This window comes from Rhipicephalus sanguineus, chromosome 1 (genome assembly GCF_013339695.2).
Source record: "Rhipicephalus sanguineus isolate Rsan-2018 chromosome 1, BIME_Rsan_1.4, whole genome shotgun sequence".
In the NCBI taxonomy this organism is placed as follows: domain Eukaryota; kingdom Metazoa; phylum Arthropoda; class Arachnida; order Ixodida; family Ixodidae; genus Rhipicephalus; species Rhipicephalus sanguineus.
Window position 1 is genome coordinate 147104801 of NC_051176.1, and position 23454 is coordinate 147128254.

General features: G+C 44.9%; 1 protein-coding gene across 1 annotated transcript; it reads left to right on the forward strand.

The window, feature by feature from the left end:
- The first annotated feature begins 629 nt into the window (after nucleotides 1-629).
- LOC119379640 (uncharacterized) lies at nucleotides 630-20712 on the forward strand. Its single transcript, XM_037648946.1, has 3 exons — nucleotides 630-840; nucleotides 15959-16158; nucleotides 18589-20712. Exons 1-3 carry the CDS (start codon nucleotides 630-632, stop codon nucleotides 20710-20712), a joined length of 2535 nt encoding a protein of 844 aa, XP_037504874.1.
- The last annotated feature ends 2742 nt before the right edge of the window (nucleotides 20713-23454 follow it).

The following is a 23454-nucleotide window of genomic DNA, read 5'->3' on the forward strand; positions in this document are numbered from 1 at the left end:
TATCCCCACAATGCTCTGTGCTTCATTATTGCAGCATTCCTCTTTCCTTTTGCTGCTGAGGCTTTTTCCTGTACCTCCATGTACCTGTCACCCTCATTTATCCATACTCCGAGGTACTTGTATTCGCTCACCCTCGGTATTTCTTGGCCCTGTATTGACACCGCCTGATCACAAGGGTCATTGAATACCATCAATCCACATTTTGTTACACTAAATCCTAGTCCTAGAGCTTCCCCTTCCCTTCCGCATATATCCGCCAGCTGCTGTATATCCTGTGAAAAGTGTGAAAGCGACGCCTGGTGGCTTTTCTTTTCTTTTTTTTTTTCCTTTCTCAGCCCTTACGTGCGGCTGGCCGTGGGCTGTGACTATTGATTGCCATCATCACCATTCGCACATATTATCATTGAAATCTGGCTAATACAAATGCCAGTATCATAGCGTGTAGTATGGAATTCCATATAGCGTTTCGAATGTGAACCTTGGCCGATGCCCCTCTGTGGGTACTTGCCACACGATGGAAACAACAGTCTAGGTTTTACATTTACATGCATGTGCCCGCTGGGTAATCGTGTCGTCATCACTTGAGTGCAGGTGCAAGTAGCCGGTCCAACCGACCAACCGACCTAACAATGTTTCCCTACACAAATCAAAAGCTGCTCCGAAGCCGAAGTCCCTCTGGCCAAAATTCGCCGCGACTGCGTCGAATCTACCCATCGAGAATCCCACTGTGGAGCTCCCCGAGCTATTCGCCGACAAGCTTTCCCAGGAGACTACCGGGCAGAGGCTCGGGACGGAGCACTCGCAGCCCATCACGAAACCAGGGCGAGTACCGAAGACCCGGTGAGTGATGCACAAGCCGTTTTGCATGTTGCGCGGCAACAACCATCACGAACGTTTTTATTATCAGGAGCTACCTTTCATTCATTCATCAGCTGCAGAGGGTGGGTGCCTACATCTGTTTTAGACGTTAAATCGTTCAGAGCAATGTGGTTACACGATCCACACACAGATTGAAAGGAGGCATATATAAGGAATGGACTGGCGTAAAAAGGCTCGAAAACAAGCCGCACATTTACTTTAGCTCGCATGATTGTATTTATCATACGCGGTGAGGCAGTAAACGCGCTTCCTGCATGCAAGGATAGATCCGCCACCAAGTTCGCAACTCATCACGAAGGCGATTAGACAGGCGAATGTTCACACGGGCAAAACTTCGGACATAGACCCCGTAGGAGTGTTTGTTAGTAGAAAGTCCATGCCGAGTTGAATGAGCCGCTCTATGTTCAGTGTGTATAGTGGCACGTTCTTGTGGTGGAAGCGTGAGGTATAACGTTACCCTCAAAAAAAAAAAAAAGCTTGCAATATTGCAAGTGTCTGTTATAGTAACGTTGAACCTCAAAACTGTTTTATTTTCTTCTAAAGCAAATCGGGAATAAACTGAGTTTCACTCTGCGTGTCGACTACAAAGGTTTGTAGCGGGGTGATTCTTTACGCTGTATATATAGGTAAAAAATATCAACAGGCAGCCATATTTTAACCGTTTCACAATAAATATAAAATTAAGCGAATCAGCCGCAGCCAACGGGACGTCGAAGCATCAAATTCTACAAACGACAGTACACACAGATGCTCAGAACAACAAAAGCGTGAAACAAAAGCGAACGCACTAGGTATTCTGTGTCGGCATCAACGGTGGAAATTTTTCTACTCTACATTGAGGTGAGCACGAAGGAAAACAAGTTTGTGTTCTCCGAACCTGTAAAACATTCCTCGAAAAGTGACAACGCGTTCAGGAGTTGGAAATTCTAACAATCTTTTCAGATGCTCAAGATAGTAAAAGTTGAAAACTGAAAAAAAAAAAAAATCTAAATACGTTTTTCTCCTCAATGTTCTTTTTTTTTTCTGACATTTCACATTTCTGTCGATAACCAAAACGAGCGCAAGCCAACTGTGTGCGTTTCGTTTACTCGTGCAAGGCGGGCGCTCTCCGAGCCGTCCGTCCGTCACCGGTGCTGACAAGCGCAGCGGTGCCTCCTCGCCAGCAATTGCCCCTGTGCACGAGGACCCGAAACCCGCCGGGAGCGATGCGGCCGCAGCTCCGAGCACTAGCGGAACCTCCAAAGTGGAGTCATCGGCGGGCTCCCCCGGACCTAGCGGCCAAACGACACCGGCCGCTGCTCAAGTCACCCCATCCAGTACTGACAAACGCGGCCGTGAACACGGCGCAGGCGGTAGCGGTGAGATATGCATGTTCGGACAATCGAACAAATCCCAGAGGCTGAATTCCCTGTCGTTCCTAACTGCTCTCAGACGAACGCAAATACTATGTGCAGTCGGAGTTGGCTGAATTTTTCTCATATGAACAATTCTAGTGTAAGACTTTTCTGTGGAGTATGAACTGTTTCGTATTACTGCGATGCGGCCGAGTTATCTGTAAATAAACCCAACGCGATTACGCAGTTCCTTGTGCCCGAAAAAGTATTCATGTATACCACGGCAGTTGTCGGCATCATCGCCGTCGGCGACTGCAGCAACCGCAGCAGTCGATTGCATGCCGAGAACCTTTCTGAGCATTCTTCGATTGCCCCTGTCATATATGGGTCATCCGTATCCACACACCTGCAAGTTTGCTTGTCCCATTACAACACTTTCTGTCGACTACCGTCACCGACTGCATTTCCTCTCCTTACTGTAACGGACCACTGTGGTTACCTACTCTGGGTTTACCCGCATAACCGCGGTTGCTTGCCTAGTTCACTTATTCACTTTAACCTCAAGTGGGCACCAGCCACATTCGTCGTACTGTCCTCTCCACAAGGGCGTCCGCAGAACTTTTTGCAGGGGGGGGGGGCATCCAGAACAGCCAGCCTTTCTTTCACTGCTGTGACATGACCGCAAGATTAGTCATAGCGTGTAAAGTCGAAGGTTGCTCGCAATCGTGAAAGGCGTTTCACACGGATATGCGGGACCTAAGTGTGCTAATCATGCCGCGTAGCTTATTGCTACTGCATAGAAAAATGTTATCCAAAATTTCAGCCCCCCCCCCCCCCCCTTTGCCCCCCCCCCGCCGGACGCCCATGCCTCTCCACGTCTGTTAACGTTAAACCTACCATTTCCCGCCTTCGCTTACTGGAGCGCCCGTACTGACTTACGCCAGCGTTTTGTAGAGTTACGCCAGATCGGATCCAAAAGAGTTAGCTGCTAGCCTTCTTATACCATTCCAATTTGTTGCTATCGCATTCATTGCATTACCCTTACGGTGAAATTGACTTTTTTTATGGAGCTAAGGAATGTTAATTGGCTGAGATGTTTCGGCACGGTTGTGCTTAGACGTTAGCACTCTTGTTTGGGTCGTAACCTATCATTATAACTAGAGACCGGATTTTAGGGAAATGCCTATTTTGTTCCTTGCGCTCCTATCGCGCCACTTTGATATATGAGCATGAATTAGAGGTTAAGAAGGGCTTTATAGTGTTTTATAGTGCCTATAAATGCCTATTTTTGGCATTTGCGCCCAAATGCTTACAAATGGCTATAAATGCCTATTTTCATAGTTGACGCTCAAGTTTCGCTCCCGGGAGCAGTTTGAGACCGTTATTCATGTTACCGCGCAACATTGACTGTTCAGAACTATGGGGTTCAACCGAGTCCTCTAGTTCAGCCAACGCACGGAAACAACCGCTAGCAGCCGTGAAGTGGGACACGCCGGCGAGCATTCGTCGCCGCAGAGACATGGCGCGAGAGGTTGGCGAATACAAAACCGTGGAGACTGACGGCGGCCGTCAGCGGAAAGGAGAGTGAAGAGCAAAAAAGAAAGAAAGAAAGAAAGAAAGAAAGAAAGAAAGAAAGAAAGAAAGAAAGAAAGAAAGAAAGAAAGAAAGAAAGAAAGAAAGAAAGAAAAATGCGATGTGCACGCGGCTTTTGTTTTTCTAAAATACTTTGTAAGGTGTTCACTGCATTAGCGTAGCCAGGATTTTTTTTCGGAAGGGGAGGGGGGTGTTTCAACCATACTATACGTATGTTCGTGCGTGCGTTTATATGTGTGCGTGTATATATACACATGCAAAACTGAAAAGTTTCGGGAGGGAGGGAGGTTTGAACCCCCCGAACCCCCCGCCCCTTCCCCTGGCTACGCCAGCGGTTCACTGCCAGGCATAGACGTGCGCAGGCTTCCCCATCAGGGGGGAGCGAAAGTTCATCGCAGCGCCCCCCCCCCCACCCTACTAAGTCAATGTATGGGGCAGATTTTGCGCCCCCCCCCCCTTAGGTGACTAGAAGGGTCAATGTACGGGGCAAATTTTGCGCCCCCCTTCTTAGGTGATTAGGAGGGGGCGGCCGACCCCTGTGCGCACGCCTATGGTGCCAGGGGAGCAATTGGCTATACGCGATTCGACCCAGCCAATAGGAGGAATCCCTCCCTTCTGGTCTTTCAGCGATCTGGCTTTCTGCCCCTGCTCTGCCCTTCTCAATCATGTCGAGAAGATACCCAGGAGTCTGTTGAATCGAGAGTGGACACTTGACTCACCGTGCAGAACGCGGGAGAGACTGTGTTCTGCGCACCGTGCGGGACAAAGCACGGCTATGTTCAACTGTTGGTGCCTTTGTGCCATCTTAAGCAATAAAATTTTTGTTTTCCTGTCGTAGAGAAAGGTCGCGCAGGTCTTCGTTTTCGCACGTCTTCGTGAAAATTTATTGTGCCTATATTTACGATTTTGGAAGCCTAAAACGTTGTTTTGCCTGCCTATTTTGGCGCCTAAAACGAGCTTTTTTAATGCCTAAAAATCCGGCCTCTGCTTATAACCCACCCACTTACCCCTTCCTTCCATAATGGCTTATACCAAGGAGCGATTGTGTCCAAAGTAAAATAACCAAGCTTACCAACCAACCAAAACTTTGAGTGGCCACACAGCCACCATGCGAGAATAGACTCTGGGACGCTGCAGATGCTGCTGCAATCGACAACTCCATTGCTATACTAAGGCGTGCGCATTGGAGGGGAGGGAGAGGGGCGCAAATTTAGTTTTTTTAACCCATGTATTGAAAGCAGTACATGGAAGATAATATATCCATATGCTCTTTGTTAGTATCACCAGCCCCCATTAGCATAGGATTTCATGTTTGCCTCACCTGCACCATTCGCAGCAATTAGCTCCAGAAATGCTGTTTCAAGTCACGATGGCAAAACTGTCACTAAATGACAACTTTCGCTCAAGTTTCCATGCATTAGCCTTATATGAGACCATGCAGTCATCTGTATTATATATATATATATATATATATATATATATATATATATATATATATATATATATATATATATATGTATGTATTTTCCTACGTAAGCACAAAATGCTTTTAGCTCCCTTTATCAGTGACCTTCAAGTGACCTCGAGCCAAAATCCAGAGCTGTTATCGTTGCGAGAACAAATCGAGATCATCCGCGCCACCAGTCAAATTTAACAAAATGCAATATCTGGCCCTCTACCTTTCGTACAGGACGGCATTACATACGCTAGTTACTGCCTAACAACATACAAAAAATATTGCTTACGAATTCTTCTTAATGTTTCTTCACAATATCACTGAAGCTGTTACTTCTCGCTGATATTATTTGTAATTTCGACGTTCCAAGGGTAGATACAGGGCACCATACACTTGACCGTCATCTGCTGAGACGGCGTTGCCTGCGCTCTTTTCAAAGCCAGCGGTCCGCGAGTTTCGCGGCGCAGGTGTTTCGCCGCCTCCTTCGGGAGATGGCGCACGCTGCGTGACGCCAACCACCCCGGCCCACCGGCAGCGTGTCTGGCGCGGCGCGGGTGGTGTTTGGTCGGATGAGATTTGCAACGAGGTTCAGTTCAAAACAGGTTCATTCCGGTTCTGTAAGCTTTCAGGCCTGCGTCGCGTCGTGGCCGCACATTAAGGTTGTGGCTATAGTATAATCTCCAACAAATCCATGCACCTAGCCGGTAGCCATTTCATGCTTACGTCTACTCTCGATTACGGGAGAGCCAGTCTTTTTTTTTTTTTTTCATTTTACAACATAATTTGAAAACTCTGGTTCTAGACAACTACGTCCTTATTTACTTCATCATGGAAGCAGCATGACATGATAAGAAAATATGGTCAATATTTTCTACGCCATTTTTATCCAGGCTGCAAAAGAATGGTCATCATCGGCAATTTCTTTTTTTTACTTTAGCATCCGACCGTATGCAGATAATCAACTGCCTGCCTTGGATAAGTTAGAGCATGCAGTACGACTCGGCGCTTTGAATAATTATAAAGCTTCTCGCTTTTGATTTCAGACTTAGGTGTATTTGGCTTCCGCTCATCGTGCCTATCCGGTATGCTTTTTATCTCCGACTAATATGGAACGTTTACATTTTCTTATGCCATTGCTGACACGTCTGCGAACGTTATGTTTGCGGGATAGTTTTGTGGCAGTATGCACATTGGTGGTTTACCATTACCATTTTACCGTACGGTTAAGTACGGAAATGCCTTATACCGTCGTGGTCGATGAGTCGCTGTCTTAATCTGCAAGACCTGTATTAGTCACTGCAATCATCTCGTCATGTAACCGTACGCATAGAGCAACTCGTACGTAGAAAGCCTTCGGTCGTGGTACATTTAACGTGAAACGGTAATACCGTAACTCGAACGGTACGGTATCACCGTCACTGCTAAAAACACCCTATTTCCTTCACACGCATTAAACACCACATACCACTTTCATCATGATGATATGAGGATCCCCTTTGTTAGTGGCATATATCAGAATCATTTATTTCGAGTCACACAAAAGGATGAGCCTCATCATAAGTATATACAGAAGGAGATCCCGCAGTTACAAACTGAAATGGGACCGCCTGTGCATGATAACATGGTAAATAATACAAGCAACTGGCAACACGTAGATTTAATACCGACAAAAGCTAACCTTATGCAAGGAAAAAACTAACCCAAAACCAGAGTTACCAAATGCATTGCACAAAATAGAGGCCTAGTCGATGGGGCCTGGTCAATGAGAGTAAGGAGGACAGGACGGGAGATATTTTCAAAATGAATAAACAGTAATACAGTATACAAGATAATAAAACAACAACAAAAATGCAATAAGCAAATAACGTAAAGTCTCGAAAAGGCTACAAAAGTACGGGAAGATAAGAAAACAGACAAAAGAACCTACAAAAGAAAAACGCCTAAAGCAGTGAAGAGCCAGCGTTGGACGAATCTAACAGAAAGTGCTTGACTTCGCATCGAAACCTACGAGCATTTAGTAATTTTAAAGGAGATGGTGGTGAATTCCAAAGAGCATGCGCTGAAAAATGTAAAATCTGCTTGCCGTAGTTGGTGGGAACGAGGGTTAAAATAAAATTATTGTTGCTTGCAAATCTAGAACTATTAGTATTAACGAGGGATGTCTTTGGTATTATGGATACAGGAATATTATTTTGTAGTGCCTTATAAACAAGAATGGCAAGGTTATATTTATTAAGATCGGACGCACTGAAAATATTATGAGATTGCAGTAATTGACTGGCGTTAACACAACGTGATGAAAACGTTATTAGACGAATAGCTCGGTTTTGAATGGCTTGTAATAATGTCAGGTGACTGTTGTACGTATTACCCCGTGGTTCAATGTTGTAGTTAATATGCGAATGAACGAAAGCATAATAAAGTGATATGAGAGTAGAAAAGGAGAAATGAAATCGAGTTTTGATAAGAACGCGTATACCATAAGCCATTTGCTTTTTGACGTTAGACGCGTGAAGATGAAATTTAAGGTGGCGATCGAGTTCCACACCTAAAAATGTACAATGATCAACTGGAGAGATGATGTGATTATTGATAGAAATGGATTGAGAAAGATCGAACGAACGCTGATTCGAAGTAAAGATGACGAAATTGGCCTTATTATGGTTAATTTGCAGCTTGTTATGTTCACACCACGTGCAGATTTTCAAAAGATCTTCATTTTGCTTACGTGTTAGCGTAGATATGGAGTGGTTAGAATTAAATATTGTCGTGTCGTCAGCATATAAAATACACTTAGATGAGGAGAGGCTAGTCGGCAAGTCATTAATATAAGTTAAGAAGATAAGAGGACCTAATATGGACCCCTGCGGTACACCTATGTTAGTAGTTGCTTCTTTAGAATAAGAACCAGATATATATCGACGATTTGTTTTCTATGCTGTAAATAACTGCGGGTGAGGAGCAAAGGCGGACCTGTTATACCAATAGCTTCAAGTTTTGCGAAAAGAATGGGGTGATTAATAGTGTCGAATGCCTTAGACAGGTCTATGAATATGGATGCTGCAAAGTCACCTTGATCTATCGGCTTTTTAAGGTAATCGGTAAGTGTTATAAAAGCTAGATTTGTTGAAAAGCCGGAGCGAAAGTTTAACTGAGAGGGGGAAAGAATATTGAATTTATTTAAATATTTTGTAATCCGCTTCTCGATTATTTTTTTGATAATTTTATTTAAAAAAGGGAGAACGCGAATGAGTCTATAATTGTGTAACACGATCACCTTTTTTGAAAACTTGTATGACGCGACCGCGTTTGAGTTCATGAGGAAAAACACCCGATACTAAAACGAGGTTGATGATAGATGAAAGAACGTGAGCAATGTGTTCTGCAATCATTTTAATATGGTGAGCTTTAATATTATCGAGGCCAGCGCTCGTGGCTTTAAGGGCCTTAATTATCGAAATTACTTCATCAGGAGTAGTCGGAAAAAGGAAAAATGAGTGAGGTAGGCGGTGTAAAGACGTTTTACAACATGAAGCGGAGCCAGAGGCATTATTACGTAAAGAAGACATCACAAAAGGCATTAGTAATATCTAGCGGATTGCGGTATATCATGTTGTTATGAACAATTCTCGATATAACAGACTGGTTGCTGCGCTTAAGATACGAGTTGACAATTTCCCATTTCTTCTTAGCATTATTACCACATTGAGCAATCTTTACTTCGTTATAATTTCTCTTCGCACTCCTCAGCAGAGAGGAAAGCGAATTAGAAAATTTCTTATAACGGGCAAGTAATTTAGTATTGAAAAGTTGTTGTTTTTTATACAAGTTTTCTCGAGACCGCATAGCTGTCAGAAGGCCATCTGTAAGCCAAGGGTTTCGCGGTGATGCTGTCTTCTTTCTGCATTTTTGTTTGTGAGTATGGGAGCTGAAATACGATGAAAGCGTACCTAAAAACTGTGAGAAAGCTTTTTGGGGATCATTGCATGACAAAACTTCCGACCAGTCAGTTTTAGATCATTACATTACAAAACTTCCGGCCAGTTAGTTTTAGATAGGCTATCAATGAGCATTTGTTTGTCAAGTGTGAATTTGTAATAAGTAGCGTTACTTAAAGATGATTGATTTTGTAAGCGTAGAACGATTGGGTAATGATCAGTAATGTCTGCTTTGACAATTACAGCGTCCGGTTGGTCAAATAAGTTTGATAATGCATGATCAGTCAAGGTGCCATCATTATTGGTACGACAGCGCTTAGGGAGAGTAATGAAACATTCGTACCCATAGCTATGAAACGTACTAGAATAATTAGCAGAATTAGGTGAAGTAGAACCCAAGAGGTTAATGTTGATATCTCCCAATATTATTACGTTGCACTTAGCATGTGATATTCCTTCCATGGTATGATCAAGAGCATTACAGAACTCAGAAACTGATGAGGAAGGCGAGCGGTACATGCAGCCGACCACTAAGTTCTTGCTGTCAATGTTGAGGACAGGTGAATCAAATTCGATAAAAACTGATTCACAGTTGGGAGTGTTTAGTTCGAGGTCATGACGACGTTTGTACGGAAAAGAAGATGAAACGAAAATAGCCGCACCACCATGGCCACTCAACACTCTGTGGGACTAGTATTCAGAAAAGTGCGAATTAAAGCAATTGTCATCATAACCTAGCCATGTTTCGGAGACACATATTATTGAAAAGGCGTCGTTAAGTGTAGAAAAAAGGTTCACAAAGTCATCGAAATGTTTGCGAAGACTTCTAGCGTTAAAGTGAATGACTGAATGATAGTCGCGGGACATGAACTTATTCAGCGCAGATAGTGTCAGATAAGTAGCCATGGTGGATGTAAACAAAGTTTAAGTGCCATGATAGAAGCTGTTAGTCGAAAACAGAAAGGTCAGACTCACCAGCAATGCGAAAAACACGACTCTCATTCGTTTTTCTGGCCTTAATCTGGCAATTATCAGTCCACAGGTGCTTCCAGGTCTTAGCTTTTATTAATGCCAGTGCCCTGGAAAATAGTGCCTTATTCTGAGGTGTCAAGTGGTCGTTAACAAAGTTAGGGGAGTTCCCGTCAGTTATGCCGATGTCATTCAGGCAGAACCTTGCTTTTCGTGTCTTGCTGATGAAATCATTCTTCTTTGCCCGAGAACAAAATCTGGCGATTAAGTTCTTCTTACCCTTATCTTTAATTGAAACTCGATGAACAACGTCGAGATCGGAGGCAGTAACGGGACATCCAATTTTCTTGGCAACTATTTCCAATACAGCCACGCAGTCTTCCCCTTGAGTGCAGGGGATGCCCCTTATCTCGACGCTGTTCGTGCGCGAGTTCTGCTCAAGCTCTGAAACCTTGCGAGACAGTGAACAATTTTTAATTTTATGGGCTTTGTTTTCGGCCACAAGTGAGGCCTTTTCACTGTGCCACCAGATCAATCACATTCAGGAATTTTAAACTGGGCTCGAGGCTGTCTACGTGCTTCTTTAGCTCAAGCACGTCAACACCAGAGGTCTTTATTTTCACAATAATCTTGTCAATTTGCGATCGGTTATACGATCAGATTCGATGAGAAGCCTCGACTCCAGTTCATCAATTCTCCTAGCAAGTTCGGCACAGGTGGGCATCTTAACTACACAAGGCAATATACATACAAAACACGGGTACAGGTAGCTAAAAACAGTTCATAGCGGCAGCGGCAGAAATGGGATAAATAAAACGACAGAAGCCGAGGAAACCAACCTGTACAAGCAAGATGAATGCGTAAGCCAGTGCGCGAGCACTACTGCCGCTTCTGCCAAGAATGGTCGATAGCAGATGAAGGCTCCCTTCAAGTAGCGATGCTGGTACAAGCCAGCACCGTCTGGTGGCCTTCGGTGAAGACCTTGCTTCGCTTGACAAGATAGCCTGCTGACGGCACGTGCGGGTTATCCAGCAGATGTCCATATTCTGTACAAGCAAGATGAATGCGTAAGCCAGTGCGCGAGCACTACTGCCGCTGCTGCCAATAATGGTCGACGGTAGACAGGGGCGTAGCCAGGGGGGGTTGGGGGGGTTCAATCCCCCCCCCCAAGAAAATTTTAAAGTTTTGCTTGCGTATATATACACGCGCAAATACAAACGCACGCACGAACATACATAAAGTATGGTTGAACCCCCCCCCCCCAAAAAAAAAAAAAAAAATTTCTGGCTACGCCCCTGATGGTAGATGAAGGCTCCCTTTAAGTAGTGATGCTGGGACAAGCCAGCACCGTCTGGTGGCCTTCGGTGAAGACCTTGCTTGGCTTAACAAGATAGCCTGCTGCGAATTATCCAGCAGATGTTCCAAATTCTGTACAAGCAAGATGAATGCGTAAGCCAGTGCGCGAGCACTACTGCCGCTGCTACGAAGAATGTCGCGCATTTCTGGTATGTCTAATACCTGCACTATACCTGTACTATACCTGTACAACGACCGCTGGATGAAAAAAAGCGCGCGCCTTTTTCATCCAGGGGCCGTGCCTGCACTATAACATAACCCAAGTTTAATGCATTTTGCTAGTGCCTAATCGAAAAGTAACTAGTGCACTGTATAATTGGGTCATAAACATTCTTATTTATAGGACGTGCGCCATCTGTTCAGTATAGATTACACAGATACGAAGCTACAAGCGATCACTCAGTAAAACATAACCCTACACATGACCGGAACCCAATAATAGCACATCATGTCGTTAATTGTACAGCGTAGCTGCGTAGATCTTATGAAAGTCCTATCCCCATAGACTGTTGAGCAATGACAATGTGTTATGCTGCTGGAACGCAGAAAAAAATTCTCACGTGTTAGTAGAGGATATTTGAAATTGAGGAAACCTCCGTGGGAAACAGGTTCAAAATTTTCAAGCAATCCCAGAACCCCCCGCGGGCGCGCGAAGCACTATGGGAAAAGTGTGTACGGCGAGCCCGCCGGCTGTTCCGTCGCTCGCTGCTCGTTGGCGCCGTGGGAGCACCAAACGAAAAAAACGCGTCGCTGATGGCTGACTATTATTAAATCCTAAATACTACGCGTCTGAACGCACCTGCATGTATCTCTACGCATGAAATGCGAAAGGAATGATGCAGTCAGTGTAGGTGTTACCGAGCGGATGTATACAGGATGTAGCAGTTAAGCGGCATGCTAGTTATCACGTGCCGATACATGCAGTCAAAACGTGCTATTGTGAGCATTGTGAGCTGGAACACCGAATTCGTATTTATTCAATGATTACTTGTTCACAAGCCGCTATGGCATTTAATGCCATAGCGGCTTGTGACCGGTTTTAACCAAACTGTAGAGGTGTTACGGTGTTCAGATATAAGGTGATTATTTGATTTTAATTGACAAGTCACGCGATGCACAAAGAAGTGAGCACATTCTAAACGTGTTTAAAGAAAAAGGAAAAGGGATGGGACGAGAATTCACTTGCGAGATGCCTTACTCTGATAATTGGCAGTTTCTTGATTCATGCCTTTAAGTTTCACTGCGAATCATGTCTGCGGGCAGTATAGTCCGCGTTCAGCGAAATCGGTGTTTAAGTTCGCGTCGTCGCATTAAAATATTGTTAAACGAGGAATCGTGATGTCATGGTTACGCACGGCAGTGGAAAAAAAAAAAAAACTTGCGCACATAAGATGAGCAATAGTTTCCAGCTGCAAAGTGATCGCCTTACAGAGGCGGGATATCCTGCGTATCGTTGCATCGGTTTGCGAAAATCGGTTCTCATGGCAAAGAAAGATTAATACGGACGTCCTCCATCCGTGAATAATGAAGAAACTAGAAATATTGCAGTTATTCCACATATTTATAAGAAGTCGCATGGCCTGAAGAATTTAGGGAAGCGATGTGGGGGTGAAGGTTGTGTTTGCCGCCCCAAATAAGCTTAGTCGCATTAATGTCGCCAGGGTTCTGCAGGGAGCAAAGAAAAATGCGGTCAGAGGCATGCCAATTGTTTTGTCAATTGTGTAGGAGTTCACCACAAATTTCTCTTTCTTGTGTCCACATGTACATTGGCCAGACTGGTCGATGTATTAACATGCGCCTCACCGAGCGTCGAAATTCATTTAATGGAGCCGTGTCATCTTACATCGCTATGTCAGTCATGCAAATGTAATCCCATCTTCGAAAGCACAGTAATTTTGTACCATCAACCTAACCAGACAACGCGAGAAATTTTGGAGGCATATCATGTCACAAATAACGCGACACGATGTGTCAGTCAACCATCTCAGTCATTAAAACACGAGGAATTCAACTGTATTAATCGACCGTGAACACGCGCCTTGGTTCTTTGACTATTTGTGCCTCATTATGACATGCGCAATGCACCCCCATTTTTGTATATATGCTTTTTTTAATAAACTTTCAGTTGTGGGTGAGTGCTAGATGGTTTGTGCGTTTTCTTCCTTGTACTGCTTTTTTCTTTCTTTGTTCTAAGTATTATTCCAACTTGTAGTTATAGTACCAACGAAGGTTAGTAGGCAGTTATCGTTCTTTACATATATAGTGCGAGCGACGCAGTGAATGTATCTCATTTCCCCAAATGCCGACTACACGATGTCGATAGACCTTGATTCCAATTAAATGCATCTGCGAATCATACACCGCTCCTGCACTTCACAGGCAACCGAGTTGTGTTTTTTTTTTTTCATTTATGCCGTAAGGTGCACCGGTGCAACAAGAAAATTGGCCGCGTATCTGCGTGCTTCGCTGCAAATGTCGTCTAAAGACGATAGAAGAGGCGCTGCGTAAGATATGGGCGCCATCTGGCAATACGTCGGGAAACCTGAGTGCTGTGTTGCGGGCTGGTACGCGTCCGGGCGCAGCAGCAGGCGAAGACCGGCGGTGACCAACGCGACCGGTGGGGACGCCAGCCAGCCCGGACACGCGGTTTGGCGCGATGCGCTGAAGCAGAAGAAACGTCCGCACTCAATGAGTACTCTCCACACACTATTTTATTTACACGTCGCCTGCGTAAAGCAGGAATGCCAGAGCGGCGCCCCATAGCATTTGTACAGTGCAATACAGAACCGAAACCGAAACACAACAATGAGCTCGTGCAGAGGGCACAGAGGAAGGCAAGTTTCAGCGCAGTCGCATTTTCAGCGCAGCTTAAGGAAGTAGGGTCTTTGGAATTACGTATGTATGCATTTTCTATTAAAGGAACACACCTCCTAATACTTACCTAGTGATGTAGCGCCTCAGATATGCGTGATATTTACTTTTTGATCGACAACGTTCACAAGTATGAACAGCCGTACCAGTTCAAGATGGCTGGCCCTTGGGCAAGTGGTTCAACTTTGGCCGAGTGGCTGAATCGAGTGATGTGCCGACAAACAGAAAGACAGACCAAAATTTCTCCGTTTAAGTATCCCAAGAAAGACTATCGTCTCTAATAATAAGTAAAAGGTGCAGCTTCTGAGCCGCTCAGCTGGTCCAACAGTGGGACAGATGGAAATCGTCGAGAGGCCGTCGCAGCTAAACACTGAAGTTCGTGATTGAATTGCGCAGTCACATGTTGCACCTTGCCAAATTCACTGCGTCTAAAATGTCCTGGCACGGCGCAAGCGCAAAGCGACAGCGCGATGCCCGCGCGCTCGTCGCGGCGGCTGCTGCGGCGTACACACTTTTCCCATGAGCGCTTGCGCGTCCGTTGGTGGCGCTCGTGTGCTTGAAAATGGTCTGTTAGGCTACTTGATGACTGTGCACATAGGCGTGCGCACAGGGGGGGGGGGCAGGGGGGCGCCCCCCCCCCCCCTAATCACCTAAGAGGGGGGGGGATCTGCCCCATACATTGACCTCCCTAGTCACCTAAGAGGAGGGGGGGGGCGCAAAATTTGCCTCCTACATTGACTTAGTAGGGGGGGGGGCGCTGCGATGAACCTTCGCCCCCCTTGATGGGGAACCCTGCGCATGCCAATGACTGTGCATAGTTTCTTACTGCGCTGAAAGCAATGGGGACAGGGCAACGAACACAACGTTGTCGTCGTCTCCCTGTCGCCGTTCTTGTCTTCAGTGTAAGAAGAAACTGTCAGTGTGGAAAAGAAGTTTGCAAGCAAACAACTACAAACTTTCGACAGCCCCAACAACGGAGATATAATGAGGAATTAACTTGTGCATCGAAGTACCTTAAGATACAAATGGCAAGTATTGTATCAGATTCATTTAATATCTAGCTGAATCTCAAATATATACTCATCGCATCGGTGTGTTGTACAATTAGAAAGTATCTTTGCCCAGCCCTGTTTAATCTGCAGCGCCGCTATATTAGCTGCCTTCATCGCCAGCTCCCCGGTAATGATCCCCATTTGTCGTAATGATGACGATATAATTTTACAATTTTGGTCAACGTTTGAACGTCTGCGCAGGACATGGCTCTTGCGTGCACAAACTACAGATGCTCAGCAGCTGAAACTGCAGCTTGGGATGTACGAGTGATTCATTTAAAAGAACGTAATGTATCGAAGAAAAAGCACGAAGCTTTTCTTCTATAAGTATCCTTTTCCATTTGCGAGCACCTTTGCATCATGCTTGGTTGGAGTTTTCTCCAGCAAATTGTAAACTAAGCGAACGTTTTGCTCAACCGTACTCCATGCATGCCCTACAAACGGCCTTGCCCATATATACCGAGCCAATTCACACAAGTGTTTGCAAACCATGCACTATTCATTTATCAGGTGCCACGTCAACGGCCGATAAGGGACTGCCAACAGACCCAAGCACCTGTAGCTCCAGTCCGGAGGCCGGTCATGGGCGAGGTCGCTGCCCGGCGGCGTGCTCCAAGCGCCGCCGCATCGTGATTGGCAAACTGGTGGACTTTGAGCGACGCATCAGTCGAGTGCCCTTCATGCAAACAGCAAGGGCAGCCAGCCTGCCGGTATATAACGAGCATTCTGTTGTAAACATAAGAACCATCATCATTGTCAGCCTATTTTATGTCCACTGCGGGACGAAAGCCTCTCCTGATGACCTCCTATTTACCATATCTTGTGCTAGCTGATTCCATTTTACCCTTGCGAACTTCTTAATTTCGTCGCTTCATCTAACTGGCTGCCGTCATCGGCTGCGTTTCCCATACATTGGTAACCATTCCGTTGCCCTAACTGACCACCGGTTGTCTGCCCTACGCGTTATGTGGTTGGCCCAGGTCCATTTCTTTCCCTCAATGTCAACTATAGAATATCGGCTACCCCTGCTTGTTAACTGGCCCGTTCTGCTTGGTTCCGGTTTCTCAATCTTACACCTATCATTTTCCGTTCCATTGCGCGCTGCGTGGTCCTTAAAGGGACACTAAACAGCAAAACGATGTTCCTCATATTAGTAAAGTACTCTTTTACGATGCCAAAAACACCACACTTGCTGCGAGAAGACGCTTAGTAAGCGAGGAAACGCGCAAAAGCAAAATGCGAGTGGCGACGCCACCTTGAAGTTTCCGCACCATTCGCCATGACGTCACATGTTTTGACGGCGCCTACTAGAGACTACGTAGTTCCTAATCAGTAAAAATGAAGTACATTGTCCTTTGAGGGGGCCATAGGCTTAACATACCAAGTTTGGAGTAATTTTGTTGAGCCAATGGCGCCAAAATACAAGTACACTTTGAAATCCGTGACGTCACGCGGCGAGATTTCGGCGCAATATTTAAAAATGAAACTTAGAACTTGATTTTGTCCTCTCTCAATAAACCTATGATGGCGAAATTAACGACATTAGAGTCCTCAGAGCACTATTTATCTATCTAAATCGATTCATTGTTTCTCTTTAGTGTCCCTTTAACTTTTTCTCGATTTTATTCTTTGTTATCCTCCTAGTGTTAATCCCCGTGTGTTAGAACTGACAGTATGCATTGATTGTGTACTTCTCGTTTTAGGGACAGCGGCAGATTGCCTTTCATGATTTGCGAAATCCTACCCTAAGCGCAGTAGCCCATCATTATTCTTCGGTGAATTTTTTTTATACGAGACAGCCACATTGTTAGTAACAATTCTAAACACAGATACTCTTGTGCAGATTCTATAGACCCCGTTGCCAGTTGTGAACTTTCGTTCTCTCGCTAGGCCGCTGAACATTATCCTTGTCTTTTGCAAATTTGTCTTCAGTTATTGCACTTTGGCACTTTCCATTTTGAAGTATTCAATCACTTGTTGCAACTTGTCGCAATTATTGCTGAAGAGCGCAATGTCATCTTCGAAATGTAAGTTGCTGAGATATACTCACTGTTAATCTTCCATTTTTCCCCCTATCGAGTCGGTTCAATACATCTAAGGGAAACAGTGACCAACATTGGATGGATTGCACCCCCCTGCATGCAGCAGCGCATATAAGAATAATTACAAAGTGGAATATTCTTGTAGAACGACTAAGTAACATTTTGCGCCAAGGATGTTGTAAGAAATTAGTGTAACAAGGCGAGCTCGGTCAAATGGGCATCTTGCCTTTAATAGTCATGCAGATAAATAAATATATCTGCATAAAAATAAATGATATATATATATATATATATATATATATATATATATATATATATATATATATATATATATATATATATATATATATATATATATATATATATATATATATATATATATATATATATATATAATATCCCTTAAGAGGAAGGTATATAACAGCTGCATCTTACCGGTACTTACCTACGGAGCAGAAACCTGGAGACTTACAAAGAGGGTTCAGCTTAAATTGAGGACGACGCAGCGAGCGATGGAAAGGAAAATGACAGGTGTAACCTTAAGAGACAGGAAGAGAGCAGAGTGTGTTAGGGAACAAACGGAGGTTAAGGATATCATAGTTGAAATCAAGAAGAAATGGATATGGGCCGGGCACGTAGCACGTCGGCAGGATAACCGGTGGTCATTAAGGGTAGCTGACTGGATTCCAAGAGATGGCAAACGCGTGAGGGGGAGACAGAAAATTAGGTGTGTAGATAAGATTAAGAAGTTTGTAGGTATAACGTGGCAGCAGATGCAGGACCGGGTTGATTGGCGGAACATGGGAGAGGCCTTTGCCCTGCAGTGGGCGTAGACAGGCTGATGATGATATATATATATATATATATATATATATATATATATATATATATATATATATATATATATATATATATATATATAATATATATATATATATATATATATATTATATATATATATATATATATATATATATATATATATATATATATATATATATATATATATATATATATATATATCAGTTATCGCATTCCGCTCGAGTAAGAATGAAAAGGGACGATGCATTTTTACTCTCTGTTACAAACCTCTCGCAGCTTACGCTATCTCCCAGGGGACGGCGCCACACAAAGGACAAGGACAGCGGCACCGCCATAGCCACCGCCGCCACAATGATCGTGCTGGTCACACTACTCACGCTACTCTTCTTCCTTATGCCTTCGAAATCACGCTCACAGGAGCAGATGCAAGGCCGTGAGACGCTATGCCGCACTGTGGGCTGTCGCTACTACGCCGAAATCTTGGCGGGCGCGGTAAACGCCACTATAAACCCTTGCGATGACTTCGAGGCGTACGCCTGCTCGAACTGGGCCCCTCTCGCGCACCCTTACAGCTACGGCACGGCTTCCATGAGCAGTGCTATGGCTGCCTGGTACGAGAGCTTCCGCAACATCTTTCTCGACGGTTCACGTCGGGAGCACTTTTTCAGGAAGGTGGACGCCGCGTTCGCATCTTGCATGCTCACCAGTCCCGAGGACTCGAGGAGGGGCATCAGCGAGCTGAAGGCATTCATGCGCCAGCTGAGAATTTCTTGGCCGGACGCACCGCTGGCAAAAGTAGACCCCTTGGGTGTTCTCTTAGACTTGTCGCTCAACTGGCGTCTAGACATTTGGTTCTCCGCGGCGCTTCACCGATGTCCGTACGGCTGTGCGCCAAGTGGAGGCGGTAGACACATCTTGTTCGATCCCACAAGCTTCTTCACCGTCCGTGTAAAGATGCAGCGAGACCTGTCTGCTTTGAAATCTTACATGACCTATTGGAATAGATTTAGTAATGCGTTCTTTTCTCCTGGTTTTCCGGAGCGGTCCGAGGAATACATCAACCGGATCGCCGTGATAGAGAGGAGTGTGTTTAATAGGTTTATCCTTGTCGGCAAGAAGACTGCCGTTCAGCCAGTGCAATTCGAACTCGGCAGCATACATTACGTGACGCCCAACATACCGGAATCACGCTGGATTGACCAACTCAACAGTAATGTGAATCGTTTCGGTGATTTCCACCGTAATGACAGGGTGACCCTATGGGACAGAGATTTGATTTACGCTGTGAATGAAATGTTCGCCAATTACACAAGAGTGGAGTTGCTGGAACACATAGCTTGGACTTTTGTGCAGAATTTCGGCCCACTCGCAGATCGAGAGCTTCTCTTGACGCAGTACGGAGACAAGAGGGCAGCGGCTGAGTACCGGCACATCTTTTGCGCCACGCAGGTGGAAATTGCCTACCAGCGACTGTTCACGTCAACGTACACCAGGGATCACTTTACTACCCGTACACGAAACGGCATCGACACGCTCCTGGCCAGCGTGGCGCAATCGGCTGTCGATAAGATTTCCAGCGTGGCCTGGGCTGATGAAGCTTCGAAGCAAGCACTCGTCGATCACGTCCGAAACGTCACGGTGGAGCTTTGGCCAGGCAGCGAGTTCTTATCCGACAAGTCAATAGATAAGTTTGAACAACTCCTTTTCGCAGACGAAAACGACCTTTTCGCTCAGCAGTGGATTTGGGCCATGAAAACATGGCGCCGACTCCAAGATGGTCCTGCGTACAATGACACCGTTGAAAGTCCGCGTAACTACGCGCTTCCGTACTTCAAGTACACGCACGTTCTCAACAGCGTGTCGATATCCCTGGCCGCGTTCTCCAGGCCGTGGTACTACGCCGACGGCACCAAGGTCATGGCGTACGGCACTGTAGGCTTCTCCTTCGCCCGCGAACTTGCGAGGTCTTTCGATCCGTTCACGGTGCCGGTAGATTTGTTCGGACGAACCGCACTGTTCCAGCCGGCAACCGCTTGGACGGCGGGATCTAGGCGCAGAGCTTCGTGCCTCAGTCCTTTTCACAGTACGCCGTTTCCCGAGATACCGGCTTTGGAGTTTACTTACCAAGCTTATAAGGACTCGGTCGCCAGCACAAATGACAGCGAACGGAGAGTGTCGAGCTCGATCAGCGACGAACAGCTCTTTTTCCTCTCCGCCTGTTTCACGATGTGCAACCTCCCTGAAACCATGGACTCTTATCGCTTGCGCTGCAATAAGGCGGTGTCGAACTTTGCCCCCTTTGCGCATGCTTTCGGCTGCCAGGATGGGGCAAGAATGAGCCCACCCATTAAGTGCTCCTATTTGGACTGCACTTCGACGACCATATGCACGCATTTATAAACTAACCTCCCTTCTATTTTATTTTTCTTTCGTATTGCGCAACGTCCATCGGTGTTGCTCGCCTCTGGAATAAGTTGCAGGCATAGAGTTTCATACAATAACCTAGAGAGGAAACTGGCGCTGCGATCGTTCAACCACCATGGGAATGATGGGAAGTACAGGCTTCGGATTGGATTACGTTAGCTAGCGAACTGTTTACGGATCTTTTTCTACAGTTTCAGTTTCGTTCTTCGCGAGGCGTGGGCAGTGTGGTGCGTTGCAAAGCACTCAAGCAGTGCCTTTGTTGTTCAAAGAGGCTGAACACCGCTAGGTTTCTTAGTTTGCTGCCAAGTTGCAGCTTTACAGGTTGTATTTGACAGTTTTAGCAAAGCGTCGTGCACTCACCGCTGCGCATTGATGTAGCGTCCCATGCCAGTGCAGGAAATTGCATAAAGTTCAGGTGTTTTTAGACGCGCTACTTGTCAAAACTCTTTCAAATCGACTGCAAAACGACGGCGACGCTAAGTAGACGCACCCTCGCGCTCCTCTGACTCGACTTCACAACAAAACGAGAGATGCGTTGGGGGCAGGCCACTTGGATAGACGCATCTGTCATCGCAGCAGATGATACGTTAAGTGTTTCTCACTCAATACAGTACTGTTATTTCCATAAATAGATAATGCGTACTTTAGAGGGAAATACAAGCGCGTTTGTTTCAACTGTTGTAGAGAAAATAATTCATTATATTGTGATGCCAAATCTGGAACACAATTGCAGAGCAATGCATACCCTGGTGGTTGAATTTGTCCAGGTTTCAGTTCTATCCCACGTTCATGCAAACTTTTTGCAATAAGTTTTACGTACAAAAGAATAAAGCAAGTTCGAATTAGAAATAACTTCATATCGCTTTGTTTTACACTCGGCAAACGAGCGTCGCGAATCTTAAGAACCTAATCCATCCAAAGCAAATCCGAAGCCTGTACTTCCCATCATTCCCATGGTGGTTGAAGCGCCGCTCAAGGAGCCCGCGTAGACACTAGCGCCATTGTAAGAAACTCTATGGTTACAGGTGAACTCTACTCGCCGTAGCATAACATGCTACGACCAGTACAGTTGGCAACGTTTCATGAACTGTCACACACGCAAGTAACAGCCTTTACTAACCCTGAGAGGCCAAGTATTAATGACCACGTTTACTACCTCTCATATATTTCTATAGTAATGAAACGTTAGCAACACGAAGTAAACTTGATATGGGGGTAGTAAATGCTCCCGTTATTAACTTTTTACTGGTTTTTTCAAAGAGAGTGGCGGCCAGTGATCTTTTCGTGAATGAGATTTCAATAGTTAATTCTAATTAATGTAGCTTGAGAAGTACTCACCTACTTATCACAATGTCACTGAAGACACGAACTTATTTTCCGCCTCACATCATACGTACTTTGTATTTTGCTTATATTCATAGCCATATTTCGTATTGCGTATCATCTTGGGCCAACACATATTTCACGCACATCGAACGTTTGCAGCGACTTCAGAATCAAGCAGTTAGACTAATGACTTTCAGCACATTTTACTTCTCCTGTAGCTCGTTGTTTCCTCAGCTTAACATACTCCCATTGAGACAATTATTTTGCCGTAGAATGTCCATAGTCGCCTTTAGACTCATCACGCATGACATTTTTATCGCATGTATTGATCATCGTCACTTTACTAATAGCAACATCACCCGGTTTTCCCAGTGCAATAATCTTCTTTTGCCAGCCGTAAGGACAAATTACGGCAAGTTCTCAACCTTATTTACTAGCATAGCCATTTGGAATTCATTGCCTTTCGAATTGAAATCATCGCATAACATTCATATTTTCACCTCGCGCAGCAAGAAATATTTCGTTCAAGAATTAATCAACTCATCCTAATTGTGTAATTAACTGTTAATAGCTCTCAACATTTGACTGCTATTTTACTACTTCAATTTGCCTTTGTATAACTGATAACTCTGATAATGAAACGTGTTGCATCTGTCACGTAGAGTTGTTCATTAATATTGTTTTTTGTCTTTCCTGTTTCACCACTTGCTTTTGATTATTTTCATGTTATTTTTCAATAGTGAGTATTACCATTATGTTATGTATTGATCGTATTTTTATTGTTAATCAAGCTTATTCATTATTACTCACATGTCCGTATGCTATTGCTGTATTTTTTGTAATATACCCCATCCATGTAGCCATAGGAGGTCCCCCTGTCAGTTTCTCTGAAACTTTGGGACCCCCTGCTGTAAAACGCTAACCATGTAACTCAACTGAACTATTTAATAAACTTGACTTGACTTGACTTGACTTGACATATGTAGTCATGTGTAAGTGACATGCCTACATAACAGTGTTATTATCATGGACGTACTAAGTGCGTGCTCATTTTTTTTTTTTTCGAAGCAAAGCTTACCGAAGCAAAGCGACGCGTTGCTTCGGTAAGGACGCGGCAGATAACCCACTAGCGTGATTTTTTTTTTCTACCTCAAAGTGAGTGTTTAAGGGCGCTAATTTGCGATGCGAGTTGCAGTACAGTAACGTGTTATTACAGCAAAGCTTTCTATGGCTAGTATCTGGAAAAACATGTGTCCGAGATGTGAACAAAATGTTGGCGTCGTCACGCCCTCTCTAGGAGGCGGCGCGTAACCCGCGCCGCACCATCCACGCGCAGGTTTCGCGCCGCCTCCGAGAAATGGCGTGACCGCGCCGCGCACCCTAGCGCACCCG